Genomic DNA, 15,212 nt, shown 5'->3' with positions numbered 1-15,212 from the left:
GATAAATTTAGTTCACCAGATCAAGATAATTTAAATAAAAGCATTGTTAAATTAGCAGTTATTCTAGTTAAGAAAGAGAAAAGGAAAATGAGAGGTTTATCAGCTTAATGTTGAGTTAACTGAATGTAAATCTGAAAGCTTGATGGAATGTATTGCTTGCTTATCCAGCTACCATGAGGCAGTTTTTAGCTGATATTTTTAGAGATTTTTTTTTTTTTTTTGATGTGGACCATTTTTTAAAGTCTCTATTGAATTTGTTGCATTATTGCATCTGCTTTATGTTTTGGGCTTTTGGCTGCAAGGCTTGTGGGATCTTAACTCTGATCTTGAATCTGTACCCCCTGCCCTTTTGAGAGAGAGGCAGAAAAGAGTACACACAGTGCTGGCAGTCCCCCAGTCTCAGTCTCAGTGAACATTGCCCACCCCCCCCCCCCGACCCCCCCGAGTGTGAGATGCGGGGGGGTGTGACTGCCATCCCAGTTCTTACATGCCTGCCAGAGTATGACTGTCTCACTACAGTGATCGCGATTTTGATACTTGAATATATGGTTTGCATACATATGACACAGACTAGTGATACTGTACATTCATAGCTATATCTGTGTGTCTTACCTTCAGGGATTTTTAAGGGTAGTTTATCCTAAAGCACTGGTTGTAGAACATCATCCCTATTTATATGCTTTTGTTTATGTCACTCTCTACTGTATTGTATGGGCTTCCCTGGTGGCTCAGAGGGTAAAGCGTCTGCCTCCAGTGCGGGAAACCGGATTTGATCCCTGGGTCGGGAAGATCCCCTGGAGAAGGAAATGGCAACCCACTCCAATATTCTTGCCTGGAGAATCCTGTGGACAGAGGAGCTTGGTAGGCTACAGTCCACGGGGTCACAAAGAGCCGGACACGACTGAGTGACTTCACTTTCACTTTCACTGTATTATATATATGTAGCTGTAGACTGTAGTTAGCTTTGTCTTGGTTATGTACATAATATTTTATCATTTAGAGTTAACTTGACAAAGTCTTACCTTTGAGAGGCCCATAGAAGCATGTGGGGACAAGAAATCCACAGCTCCTTTGAGGGCATATGTTTTCATTTATTAGAGTTGCAGACAGAATTAATTTCTCTCTTTTCTCTTTTTAAAGTAAAATACTCAATTTCAGTCAGAGTAGTGCTTGTAATGGGCTTCCTTTGTGGCTTAGCTGGTAAGGAATCCATCTGCAATGTGGGAGACCTGGGTTCGATCCCTGGGTTGGGAAGATCCCCTGGAGAAGAGAAAGGCTACCCACTCCAGTATTCTGGCCTGAAGAATTCCTTGGACTGTATAGTCCATGGGGGTCTCAAAGAGTCAGACATGACTGAGCAACTTTCATCACCACTACCAATGCTTGTAATGATTCAACTTCACAATATCCTTTTTGTTTCTATTTTATAATGATAGCAGCCATGTCTTTCTCCAGTAAATTATCCTGGTCAATGTAGTGACGTTCACTTCAGTCTGTACTTCTTAAGGAATTGAAAAGGTTGCTATAGTTGGGTGGTAATTTCAGTTTCCAGTTCTCTACTTTCCCTGGTAACCATTTCTCCCCTGTATACCACAAATTCTAACTCATTAAAGCATAGAGTTATTGAGGTTTGACAGAAAACAGCAAAATTCTATAAAGCAATTACTCTTCAATTAAAAAAAAAAAGAGTCATGGGAAGAAGAAGCAGAAAATTCACCAGTGTGAGGAAAGTATACTTATGAGGGCCCCTATTTTCTCCTCTGTCTCTTGATATCTACAGCTATTACAGTAGTGATACTGCCACATACTGATTTCTGGTTTAGAGCTTATATCCTTGAATAATGACTAGGTGCTGCTGCTGCTAAGTTGCTTCAGTCGTGTCCGACTGTGTGACCCCATAGATGGCAACTCACCAGGCTCCCCCGTCCCTGGGATTCTCCAGGCAAGAGCTCTGGAGTGGGTTGCCATTTCCTTCTCCAGTGTGTGAAAGCGAAAAATGAAAGTTAAGTTGCTCAGTCATGTCCCACTCTTCGCGACCCCATGGACTGCAGCCCACCAGGCTCCTCTGTCCATGGGATTTTCCAGGCAAGAGCACTGGAGTGGGTTTCCTTGCCATTGCTTTCTCTGGTTTTACATACTAGTACAGGGTAAATCCTATAGACACCACTTACTGTGTAACTTGATTTTGCTTTTAATGCTGTTAAATAATTTCCTTCGCCTAAATCTGTGTTGGTGAAACCACAGATTACTGTATGGGCAGATATGGCACATCTGAATTCCACTGAGGGTGCGTTGTTATTGCCTCAGTGATGAGAGAGGGCAGGTGTAAGGACCCAGAGGCTAAGTGCGAATATAGTGTTGTGCCCTAGCCCAGCCCCAGTCTGCAGAGACTAGTCCTGTCTCAGTACTCACAGGGTGGTAGAGACAGCATTCTGTAAATATAAAACTTTTCAAATGACACCGCACGTGTAGTATGGCATTTGAATAAATATGGATTTCTGTAGAATGCGGAGTGGAACAAAGCAACACAGAATGGATATTGTACTATTTTTTAATAGCTTGATTATATTCAACTTTCACCCATTCTCTCATGTTCTCTTAGCCCTTGTCATCCTGTTCCACATCCTTTCTCCACCCCACCCCACCCCTCCCGCCCTTGGCTATCTTACCTGTTTCCTTCCTATCTTTCTTTTCCTGGTTCTCATTCTATTCTATCTTCTTCCTTACTTGTTGGATAGTTTCTATCCACAGATAATGTATAACCTCAGTGAGTGAGGTGTTCAGAATCACCTTCCTTTAGATTGTGGGAGGGTAAAATATGGCAGTGTATTTCTGGGTGACTGGTAAGTGGTTTTTACCGAAAAAGTGTTTTTAATAAATAGAGTAAATTGAAACCCGCCCCCCCCCCCACAAATCTTGCTTCCATTTATATAATATTTCTTATTTTTGTTAGGTTGAAACTCCATTGGAAGAAGCTATTAAATTTTTAACGCCATTGAAGAACTTGGTGAAGAACAAGATAGAAACTCATCTTTTTGCCTTTGAGATTTACTTTAGGAAAGGTAGGCAATTAGAGAATAGTGGCTCTGATAAAATTGATCACTTTATTTCTCAGAATATAGTTGCCAACTCTGATGGCCTCACCACTGTAGGATATTTTGGCAAATGCAAGTGCTGCTTCCTCACAAAGAAATGCCTGCTTTTTACAACATGTTATGGGGAATTACAGTGATGTGGTTATCTCTCCTAGGGCATTAAAATAAAAAATAGATGTACAATATATAACTAAAATTAAGGTGAAATATAGTGATTATCATGCTCATATGTGAATGAAAATTAGTAACTGAATAATACACATAGATCTTAGAATAGTGTCTGGTAAACAGTAAGCAGTAAATAATGTCAGCCATTAGCCATTGTTACAGATAGAAGGTGTGATGTTTGAGGTGTGTCTTGAAGAACAGACCATACTTCTAAAAGAAAAGATGCATAGAAGGGAAGAATATCTATTAAGAGAAAACGAGTGTATATAAATAATGTTGAGGTTGCCTTTGTTGCCTAAGCCAGGTAAAGGTTAGATGGAGGATTTTGGTTCCTAGATTTAGAATTTTTATAAGCTATATGTAGTAGATATACTAAGATTTTATGGTATTGAATTGATGTAATCCAAATGGTTCATTGAAAAAAAATTTTATCACTAGGATGATACATATTCACGGAAATAGAAACTGGTTAGTAACATCTGATAAAAGTTACTACTCTAAACAGTAACTGTCCTGCTAAAAGAGATAGAATAAAATGATACCTCTGTAGAGTATCCATCAAAAAATCATGATTATCAAATTCTGGGGAAAGGTTACTGTATAACATTGTTTCAAAATAAGGTTCAGAACTAACTATAGTTTATTTTAATCTCTATTAAGATACTTATATGAGTATGTAAAATAGAACACTAGCTAAGAAGAAAATAGATCAAAACATAAGAGACTCTCTCTTGATGGAGTTTGAGTGATTAAAATACTTTCTTCTATATTTTCTATTTTCTACAGTGCTCCTGTCGTAATTGGGAAAATTAGTTTAATAAATAGTCCAGTAATTTAAAAGTTTTGTTAATAGTTAACACAGCTCTCTTTTAAGGAAATATTTTTTAAACAAATATTTTTGCATGGAACCCCAAAGTTTAAAATACAAAAGCTGTTCTGCTGTAAGTAGTGAAAGGCAGTCTGAATCCTACTAAGTTGGCTTCTTTGCTATGTACCACCTCTCAGTCACTCTCCAGCATTTGGAGTCTGTTGCTACAGCATGAAATAGGCAATGATAAAGGACATAGCTGTATTTTTAGCTTTCTGAGTGTAGCAGTTAGGGGAAAAGGAATTGTCAGAAGAGCCTAGGGTTTCAAATTTTGATATTTGTAGAGTTGTACCCTATTAGAGAAGTCTTAACAAAGACAGCTGTGGATGAGACTTGGAATTGTGGTGAGTATTTGGGTGCACTTTTCCATCCAATAAGTGGAGACACTACTAAAGCTTGGAAAACATGAGGGATGGGGTGAGAAGGGATAGCATTGGGAAAGATTAGAAGGTGATTAAAAACATAACCTTGGTCAATACTCTACCTTTGATGGGGAAGAGAAGCCAGGGATTGACCGGAGAGGAACACTGAGGTGGAAGGGAAATGATTTCACATGTCGCAAAACACAAGAAAGGTGTAAACAATGTACTTTCGAGCGTAATCAACAAAGTTTTCTATCTAAATTTTTTATACTTAATAAAACCATTTTTCTTAATGTTGTGTGGAAAATATTGGCTAATGTTGCTAACCTGAGGAAGTCAATTGCTTCAGTCATACGTTGCTTTCCAGATGTGATTGACTCTAAATGAGTTTTTCTATTTGTAAGATACTATTAGTCCTCTAAAGGAGGGTATCTCTTTTTATTAAATGATCAAAATATATCTTTTTCTTTTTATAGAAAAGTTTCTTTTGATGCTACAATCAGTAAAGAGAGCATTTGCTATTGATTCTAGTCATCCCTGGCTTCATGAATGTATGATTCGACTCTTTAGTACTGGTATGTTTTAATTTTCTGTTACTTAAATATTTGACTACAGTAGCTGATAGTGACTGAATAAGTGATTTATACAAGTTTATCATAAACTCAAATCATTTGAAAGCTGTTGTGTATTAAATTAGCCTGTGGAAAAAACAAGTCTTTTCTTTGTGGTGAAGGTCTTTATTTTAAGGCTAGAAATGTTACCTGATTTTGACACAGAATCATTCAGTCCAGATATTTGAGAATCATCTTTATTTCTGTTTCTTAAAGGTTAATAAGTTGAAATTTTGAATCGTATTTCATTATGTGACGTAGTTAATTGTTGTAAAATTTAAAAATCTCTTTGAAATTGACAAATTATCTCATTTACCTGTCTCTAGTATAATGATTTGAATCATAAAATTTTTGTCAGTAAATGTAGGGTAAAAGTAACTTTAAAACAAATTGTTGTCCTTTTCAAGTGTTTAGTCAGTAAGATCCATATGTAAGTTTTAATGTGAAGTAAAGCTACAGAATTTTAGAAAACGAAAGGTGGGATATTATGCCAATTATCTCTCATAGTTGAGAAATCTAGGATGCTAAAACACTAAATTACTTAATTACGATAACACCAATAATTATTAATGAAATAGGAATGAGACTCAGATCTTCATATTGTTCTTTCTACTACCAGGGTTTAAATTTAGAATAAAGTACTTCTGTAGTCAAGTAGTAGTTTTTGTTTTTGTTTTTAAGTAACTGGATAAGGAGAAATTCAGTGTTTAGTAGAACAGTCTACAGAATTTGAAAATACTATTAGCTGTCTCATTGCTAAATACTCAACCCCATGTGAATCCATGCATTATATAAAAATAATGAGATTAAACCAAGTATCCCAGTCATTCTTTTGAAAATGCTAAATTGTCCCAGTTAACATTATTTTGACTTATAAGAAAAGGTAAAGCCTTATTTAGATCATATTTAGGCTTGTCAAAAAAGTGATTTCCTGTTACGGAGGCTAAATTATAGAAAATTTCCCCCCAATTTTAAAAAATTCTGAAAGTAATAATGTAGTCATATTGTAGAAAGTAGAACTAATTGCTGTATTTAGTGAAAATAAGGAAGTTTCTTTTTAGTCTTTTTTTTTTTTGGTATTAAAGAACAAAAATTTTTGAAATCGTGAATCAATAAGTTAAGGCTGGAAATAACAGCCATAAATCATTTTCAGTTAGGATGAAATGCAGTCAAGCTATTTTCAATATACATACTTCATTTTTATACAGTCAGTTTTTTCCTGAAAGATAATAAAATAGTACATGTAAAGTTTATGGAGTTAGAGTTATATTCGTTTGAAATATAAATTGGAAGTGACAAGCATATACTTGTAATGAGTGTGTGGCTTGATGAACATATAACCATTTTCTTGAAACAGTTGTTTCAGAAAATTTAAATGCTTATGAACTTTAGAAGAACAAAGAATGGTCCTAACATTAAAAGTTAGAATTAATTGAGTGGAGTTAATGTTAGCTATTGTCATTGCTTCAGGTATTCATCTGACATCATTGTTAGGAAGAGATTTACAAAGTGATCCTTATTTTGACTAAATTTAGGCATCTTTGTTACTGTAAACCCCCTGAGTTCCTTTTACTAATTAATATGTTTGGGTCTTGAGAAAAATACTTGATCTTGAAGTAACTTTTCAGGAACACATTTGTCATGTTAAGTTATATTGTAGTAATTTCTTTACAAAGAAACCCTCACAATAACACCTTTCCAGAAATTACGAGGATAAAGAAAAAACAGTGGCTCCACACTTACTTTATTAGTTGTAGAACCTTCTCTAAGTGAATATTCACTCTAGCATGGTTATGAGCATCTTCCAAGTCTCCAGAACATTACACTACCAGTGTAAGTAGTAATCGTCCCCAAAGTCATTTACTATATAGGATGTCCCCTTCCCCCTTTAATTATGAGAATGATACTATCTCTTCCAAGTTTTTCACTTTTTTTTTTGTAAGTTATAGAACTTAAGGCAATTTTTATTATATTTCTGGTCAGTTCTAAGTCGAAATAGGACCTTAGGTATTTATTTGTTTTGATACCTGCTTACATGTTTATGTTCCCTTAAATGTTTTTAAAATTAGTAGGTTTTGGTCACCTTAATCTATAATGAATCTTATATTATTTTCCTCTCTCATTTGTACAAACTCATTTTTTCCTTTTCTCTGCAGCTTATTTCTCATCTGTACTTATGTATTTCCTCAAAAAAAAAACCTTGCTTAATTAATATGGTCATTTATTTATTTTGCTGTTTTGAGTGGTAATCACTTAGTAGGTTGTACTGTAACTAGTAGTGAGTAATCATTGTCTCACACAAAATATCCTTTTCTACCGAAATTTTAACCAAAAAATGCTGGCTAGTCTGGGAACCCAGGGAAACTCCTTTTGCTAAGAATCAGCTCCTTCTTTAATGTGACTTTTAACTGTTGGTGATGACTAAACTTATTCAGTCTGCTAATAACATGAACCAAACATTGTTTTAATTTTAGGGTGTCTCAGGACTCAACTCATATGCCCCTTGGAAAAGGTTTAATGTATCATGGAAGACAATTAGATAATCTGAGATTTTTTACTTTCTTGAGATGTCAGTAATTTTTGGTTAGTTTTTTATCAGTGTCACAAAATATTTAGATTGACTCCCTGTGCCTCCATTATTCTTCACCCATAAAAGATTATTTAATAAATCTGGCACATTTGAGGCTGCTCCTTCCATAGGACATTCTAAATTTTGCCACAGTAGAATTGATTGGTTGATTGATTGTAATATCTTCCTGGAAATTTCAGTTCCAGTTTACATGATTGGTGATTAGAGGAGAAAACTGAGTTAGTTGACCAGAAACAATTTTCGAATTAGTAAGGAAGTGTTTTTAGAAACATTCTTTTTTTAATCTGTTAAATAAATGAATGCTTTATTAATATAAACTATGACTACAAAAAAAAGGGAAATAGCTATTAGTCGATTTTTGGAGTTATTTAAATATTCCCTCTTTGACACGTCCTAAACACAAGACATATGTATTTATGTATTTTTAACTGTATGGGCTTTTTTTAATAGCAGTTTTTATTTTTCTGAGGTTTTTTTAATCTGAGGAAAACAAGTTAATAAAAGTGATGAAAAGCATGAAAAGTATGGTTCCCAGAGATGAGCCAGAAGTTTACTTTCCTGTCTGCATATAGAAAGTGTCCTGAAAGCATTGTAGGCAAACCACTGAGGCCCGTAGGAGTAATAAATTGTATAGATACCTGTTTGTTGACATAATGTTCATTGTAATTGGCTATAACCTATTTTAACAGATTTTCTCCTTCCAGTTCACTCTGTACTCCTAAGCCCATTCCCCACCCCCAAGACAAATATTGATAAATTTGCCAAATCCAAGTTGAAAATACAGGCATAATGGAGATTAAGCTAAATTCTTTAATTAGTAGCTCATTTATTTGAGTTAACCAATTCTATAGAATGATAGAAGAAATGCTGTTCAACCAGCAAAGGGCACATATCAATTATTTAGTTACTGACTACATGTAGAATATTTCATTTGGAAGTTTGCTATTCAAAAGTTCAGTGTTTTTAAACTTAGGGTAGTGATCTATTAGTGAGAAAATGAAAGAAGTTGAGTGGGTCATTATCATTTGGAAGCATTTGAAAACTTAAAATAGAAATAAATTAGAGCATAAGATACAAGAATGTGCTGCACAATGTAAGGGTCAGTGTTCTGTGAAATTTTTGCTTCCCATAATAAGTTATGTTTATAGGAAACATGCTCATCAGAGTACAGATACTTGGTTGTAGTCAAGAGTTTGAAAGCCACAACGCTAGTTGCTAATCATAAGGAAAATCTATTTATGTTTTCTTCAATCTGTGACAAAAATAGTACCTACAGTATATGGAATATCTGTTATGTCATTAGCTATTTTATTTGTGGGGCTTCCCAGATGACTCAGCTCTAAGAATCCACCTGCTAGTGCAGGAGACACAGGCTTGATATAGTTTGATCCCTTTGTCGGGACCATCCCCTGGAGCACGAAACGGCTATATACTCCAGTATTCTTGCCTGGAAAATTCCATGAAGAGAGGAGCCTGGCTTAGCGACTAAACAATAACATTTTATTTGTAGCTTTTTATTACTGTGATCTTTCTGGGTTAGATATCACCTCAGTTTTACAGATCAAGGAATAGGTTCAGAGAGGTTATGATTTGTCCACACTCAAATCATACTCAAGTCTGTTTGGTATCTCTCTATACCAAACTAGGATTCCGCCCAGAGAGATTGGGAGTCAGTTTTTCCATCTCCAAATGCCAAAGCATATGATGACAACAGTGTATTCCTTACAGGAGAATGCTTTGGTGGTTGTTTGGAAATTACTATGTAGTGATAGCAAGTTCACATAATCACTGAATATAAAGATCCATGGCTTTTTTTAACTGATAAATTTGTAATGGTTTACTTGGATATAGAAGATGGAATAGGGTGAGGAAAATTCTTTTAATCTTCTGCACTATATCTGGTAGCCTTTAGAAAATTGTTGGATTATTAATAAGTTTATCCAGTCTTTGTATATATAATTGCTTTGTTTTATTGACCTCATCAGGTAGATAATTTCTTAATTCCACAAATTGTATCAGTATCTAACTGCTAATAAGAGTTTGTTTTTAATTTGTTCAGCAGTGTGTGAAAGTAAAGATTTACCCGATGCAGTTAGAACAGTATTAAAACAAGAAATGAATCGTCTTTTTGGAGCAACGAATCCAAAGAACTTTAATGAAACTTTTCTGAAAAGGAATTCTGATTCATTGCCACACAGATTATCAGGTAATCAGTTTATTTTTTCCTTATCTCGGGCTCTAAAACAGCTTCAGTTTTTACAATAGTGGGTCATTGGCAGGTTACACACTTTTTGTATGGCAGAGGCAAATGTGTATGTGTCACATATGAATCCTATGAAACAGGCAGCTTAACCTCCTATACATTTTTTAATCTTTTAGATAAAATCATTACTATGAATCAGGGTTAGTAGTTTCTCCTGGTTCTGCATAGCCATTACAAAGAAGCAAGTGTAACTGAATTTAGCTATCTATTACATACACTGAAGGAGAATCTCTTTATTTTTCTCTCTCATTAGCATGCTCTTAAAATTCACTTAGATGCAACCATCATCTTTCATTTCTCATGCTTATATAAGCTGTGAAACTTGACAGTGCTGCACACCTAAAAACCATCTCACAAGCAGGGATCATCTGGCAAGAGTCTGTGCTAATGAGCCAACGTCTGGACTTGATGGGACCCATGGGTAGTGCTTTAGCAGTGAACTCATGCCTGTCAGGGTTGGGTATCTCCCATACCCCTCTCCGTCACACCAGACACACAGACACACACAACCCTACCTGTCAAAACACACACACAAGTATTCTCCTTAATCCCAAATTACCTTCATTTTAGAAAGAAGAAAGCTATCCATGGTCCCACCACATAAAGACAAATATTAGAAATATTGGTGTTTTTTCATAGTCTCTTACCTTACTCATTCTCTTAGTTTGGACAGTTAGACTGTTTCTGGTCTACTCAAGTTTTTGTTTTTTGTTTTTTCAAATAACAGTATTTCAAATGGCTGTTTGCATTTTTCTAGTAAAGTGCCACACTGTGTGCACATAGATCTTGCTTTTTATATTTGAATGGATAGAAGATAAAAATGCTGGGTTTACCTTGAAATAAAACATTTTCTTTTCCCCTCTCATTTAGCTGCCAAAATGGTATATTATTTAGATTCTTCTAGTCAGAAGCGAGCTATAGAGTTGGCAACAACACTTGATGAATCCCTCACTAACAGAAACCTCCAGGTAAAGAGTTTTTCATTATTTCTCTGTAAGAGTTACTTGACTCTTTCTGTTTCTACTTTCACCAGAATAATTTTCACCAATTAATTTTTTTTGTTATTTATGCATATTCTTCTCCAAACTATTATGGCTCCATCTCAGAAACTTAGTTTATCTTAAATTTATTTAAGATTGTATATGTGTGCACACATATACAGCAAGATCCCCTGGAGAAGGGAATGGCTACTGTCCACTCCAGTATTATTGCCTGGAAAATTCCACGGACAGAGAAGCCTGATTGGCTACAGTCTGTGGGGTTGCATAGGACAGAGCAACTAACACTTCCACTTTCAGTTAGAGTAGAACCTTGTAAACAGTCAGAGTCTGTGGGGTGCTGTATGTCTGGAAACTTCGTAGTATTTTCCAAGTGAAAAGGTGAAGAAAGAAAACATGAGAAATGCAAGTCACCATGAATCATTTAAAAATATAAGCAGACCGACTTAAGGGTCTGGTTGAAAGAATTACTAGTATTCATGAAAATTTTTCCTTGGATGTATATGCTTTGTGTTTCTGAGACGCTTTTTCCTTCTTCATCAGTGGACATACCGTAAAGGTTCTCTTTAATTTTAATAGAAGGTTAAAAAATAACGTTTGATTTTGCCGTCTGGCTCTGAGCCTCCAAAAAATTTAAAGACTTAGGTACAGTCATTGACAGCGGCATGTAAATTTCAGCACTTAACGCACAGAGCCAGGTAGGCTGAGGCACCATTGCCAGAGGTTACCTGCTGAGAGTCTTTGGATGTAGCACCCCACACCTTGCTTGGCTCACCTTAGTCCTGACCCTGTTTATATATCCATCCTTTTGTGTAAACCTTGCAGTTTTGAAGAAAATAATTCTAATGGAATGCATAGCGGGAATAAATACTTTTCTTTAAATATGTACATTTTGCCTCTCATTTTGAAAACCTTTTGGTAATGAGATGTCCAATAAATTCACAGTAAAATTTTTTTTCTTTTAAGCAAATTATAATGTGACCTTTTTTCTTTCTCTAGACATGTATGGAGGTATTAGAAGCCTTGTGTGATGGTAGCCTAGGAGACTGTAAAGAAGCTGCTGAAGTTTATAGAGCAAATTGTCATAAGCTTTTCCCTTACGCTTTGGCTTTCATGCCTCCTGGATATGAAGAGGATATGAAGATCACAGTTAATGGAGATAGTTCTGCAGAAACTGAAGAACTGGCCAATGAAATTTGAACATCATTAAACAAGCAAACGGAATGACTTTGGACCATATCTAGTGTATAATATTTTTGTCACGCACCTGCTGCATTGCTCTAACTTACACAGAATGAGAAGAGTAAATGTTCTTGCCTTCAAATAGTGTTTTACGTTTTTTATCCTGCTGAAAAAGTATATATAAAATATCTAACATATTACAGGATATAGGTTCAGTTTCTTAAAAAATTAAAAGCTGCTAAAATTGAGGGGTTAAAAAAAGATACCTTATCCTATTCCTACCTACCCACCCATGTTTTTAAACTAATTTATATAAAATCTGGAGGCTGTTACAGCTAACAAAGCAGGTGTGTGGCAGAAATATTACTTTAAATTTGTCTTGTGAGATTTTACTATATCTCAGACAGCATAAATGCTGTTTTAGCACTGGATTCTTTCACTGAGCACAAAGAGTTGTTGGGGCTTTAGCATCTAACTGATTTTGTTACGGGGTTGATTATGACCATAGGAAGTATGCAATGTGAATCACTATTTACAGAGAAACCTACAACAGATGCTTGATGTTGTAGAAGCGGGGACATATAGATACCAAGCAGAATTATAAGAAAACCTAGAGGGTGTTCAATACGCTTGTTGTGTTTCCAAAATTCACTGTACATGATCAGTTTGGTGTTCTTGTACCACAGTTTTTAACTGAAGGAACCAGTTGGAACAATCTCAATTCTAACTAAAACTTGAAGAACTAAAATAACAATGCGAACCTTTCAGCATTGTTTTGGCCAAACTTGTTAAAACTGTAATGCAAGAACCAAATGCACTGTGATGTGGCACCAACCAATTAGCAAGCATGAACTTTTCACCCAAGAGTGAAAAAAGAAAATCTACCATGGCTTGAAGTTAAAGAGCAGAACTCCTGACTACCATTCTATGACTGATCAAGAGACTAATAGTTAAAAACCTCAGCAGGCCTTGTTCACGATATGCAGAAAAAAATGTGCTGCAGTTTAGATACCTCTGGAATTTTTCCACAGTGTCACAGGTTTGTAATACTTGAAGCCCTACATTTCTAAGAATATATTTCTTGCTCAGTTGTTTCAGGCAAGCCCAAGACTTTGTAATTTTTAAAGGGCCCAAGATTTCTTTCTTTCTTTCTTTCTTTTTTTTTTTTTCAATAACAGACCAGCTTCTTTTTCCTGCAGTTACAGATGTAATTTCCTTTTTGTTGTCAAACATAAGGTACCAAATATGATGCAATAAATTGTTTTGAAAAACAGTTGTGTGAATATTTCAACTAATATGTGTTGGGCTTCTGTGAAAATACACAGGTGGAAACAGAGGTGCAAGCCAGAGGCAGTGTAATATGCTGTAAGGTTAGTTCAGATGGGAACTTTTTGGAATGGACTTAGTGTTGGTGTCAGGGAAATTCCATTAAGCAAGCATAGTGCTGTTCCTGCATTAAGATTTCCTTGAGGGCTAGGATGGCAGCAGGTACTATGAATATAATTAGTAATTTGAAAGGAAAAGTGAGAACTGCTATTTTGTTTGAGAAAATGAGCCTTAAAATTTTAAACCCAAACACTGAGAACTAGCCATAGGCTCTGTATTCTCATTGCATTTTCAAGATCTCAGCAAATAAGGATATTAAGTAAAATGAATCGATTGTATATATAATTGACCTTTTTGTGGTACTTTTAGTTTATAGAAAGTATATTCTAAAGGGAATTTTCAGGAGACCTGATCCTTTTACTGATTGAACAGTTGTGCTAAACTCAGCATTTCATAGTACATGACCTGCATTCCACATCCCAGTCTAGTAATTTAGTGGTGTAAAGACAAGTACAGACTGGACTCTAGTGCTTTGTTATGTTTATCAACTGGCCCTGTCTCAGGAACATCTTAACAGATGGCAAAAACAAAAACAAAACTTTTTCACCTTCTCCTATGAGTGGCAACTGAAGTTCTTCTTGTTGGTAAAGAACACTAGTGCTACCTCTGCCACTAATGAGGTGTTTGGAGGAGGCACCAGCCATAAAGTAGGGGGTGTATGTGTGAATCATGTTTTAAACTCTACTGTATATTGAAACAAAGTTCTTATATTTGTCTTGACAATGTTCGAATGATGTAGATTGTCTTAGAATGAATATTCATAAGTACTAAGAACTCTTGATGCAGAGGCCACCCGTGAGGAGCTCAATTCCTAACATGTATATTGTATTCCAAACCAATTTTACTGGAACTATTAAATAAATATTTTATTTTCTTTCAGGTTTACATGCTAGTGGATACATTATCTGGTCTCAGAGGATATTGACAGAGGTTCATTTTATGTCCAGACATCACCCCTAAAACATTGTACTGTGCTATCTTACCCTGGATAGTATGAACTGGATCATCTTACATTTGCCTCATTCATTCTATTCCAAATGATGCTGTTGGGGAAAACAGGGTTAGGAAAAAAAGGAGGGGGGGAAATGCAGTGATGATGTAATCTAAACAAGTGCCTTATGTTTATTGCTAAGAACTGGTGTTATCAACCCTTTTGAAAAGAAAGGGTCCCTTGACCTGTATTAACATAGGAGAAGTAAAGTTCTTTTTGTTTTTCTTTATGTTTACTACTCTTGTCATTTCTCATTTAAAAACTAAAATCTGACTATCAGGTTAGTTTTGCTCAGCTTTAATTTGATAGTTGAGTCTTTCGCATTTTCAGCATTTTTCTGTACCTATTTATTATGCACAAGAATAAAGGTGATCTAATAGCATGACTGAGAGGAATCCCGATACTAGTGAATAGCTTTCCTGTGGGTTTTATCACGCCCTTGTTTTTCACAGTGTTGTTTGTACTCCACGATATATTGCTGTTAGAGCTGTGAAATGAAAGCTGTGACTGTAAGAAGAGGCCAGGAAAATGTGGTCTAGATCAGGTAGGTCTAGATCATTTATCTAAATTTGTGATAAATGCAGGGAAGTCTCTTATACACCATTTCTAGGAATATTTCAGCTACCACATGTAGCATCTGTTCGGGAAAAGTTTGAAAGCGAAGTGTTGGATTTTCTTACAGGATATGTATATATTTG

The 15,212-nt window shown here is 35.5% G+C and overlaps 1 protein-coding gene across 3 annotated transcripts in view; it reads left to right on the top strand.

Moving 5' to 3' along the window:
- NAA15 (N-alpha-acetyltransferase 15, NatA auxiliary subunit) overlaps positions 1-14,743 on the top strand; it is a 70,609-nt gene extending 55,866 nt beyond the window's left edge. Inside the window, exons 16-20 of one of the 3 annotated variants that reach the window (XM_069557303.1) lie at positions 2,954-3,062; positions 4,970-5,068; positions 9,757-9,900; positions 10,828-10,925; positions 11,955-14,743. In XM_069557303.1, the coding sequence (XP_069413404.1) occupies positions 2,954-3,062; positions 4,970-5,068; positions 9,757-9,900; positions 10,828-10,925; positions 11,955-12,155 (651 nt within the window). In that variant the 3' untranslated portion in view covers positions 12,156-14,743. Of the gene's footprint in view, positions 1-2,953; positions 3,063-4,969; positions 5,069-9,753; positions 9,901-10,827; positions 10,926-11,954 lie in introns of all 3 variants that reach the window. The other 2 variants (XM_069557302.1, XM_069557304.1) reach the window with 2 other exon arrangements.
- The last annotated feature ends 469 nt before the right edge of the window (positions 14,744-15,212 follow it).

The sequence above is a fragment of the Ovis canadensis genome, chromosome 17 (assembly GCF_042477335.2).
Source record: "Ovis canadensis isolate MfBH-ARS-UI-01 breed Bighorn chromosome 17, ARS-UI_OviCan_v2, whole genome shotgun sequence".
Taxonomy (NCBI): Eukaryota; Metazoa; Chordata; class Mammalia; order Artiodactyla; family Bovidae; genus Ovis; species Ovis canadensis.
This window is presented reverse-complemented; position numbering and strand designations above follow the sequence as displayed.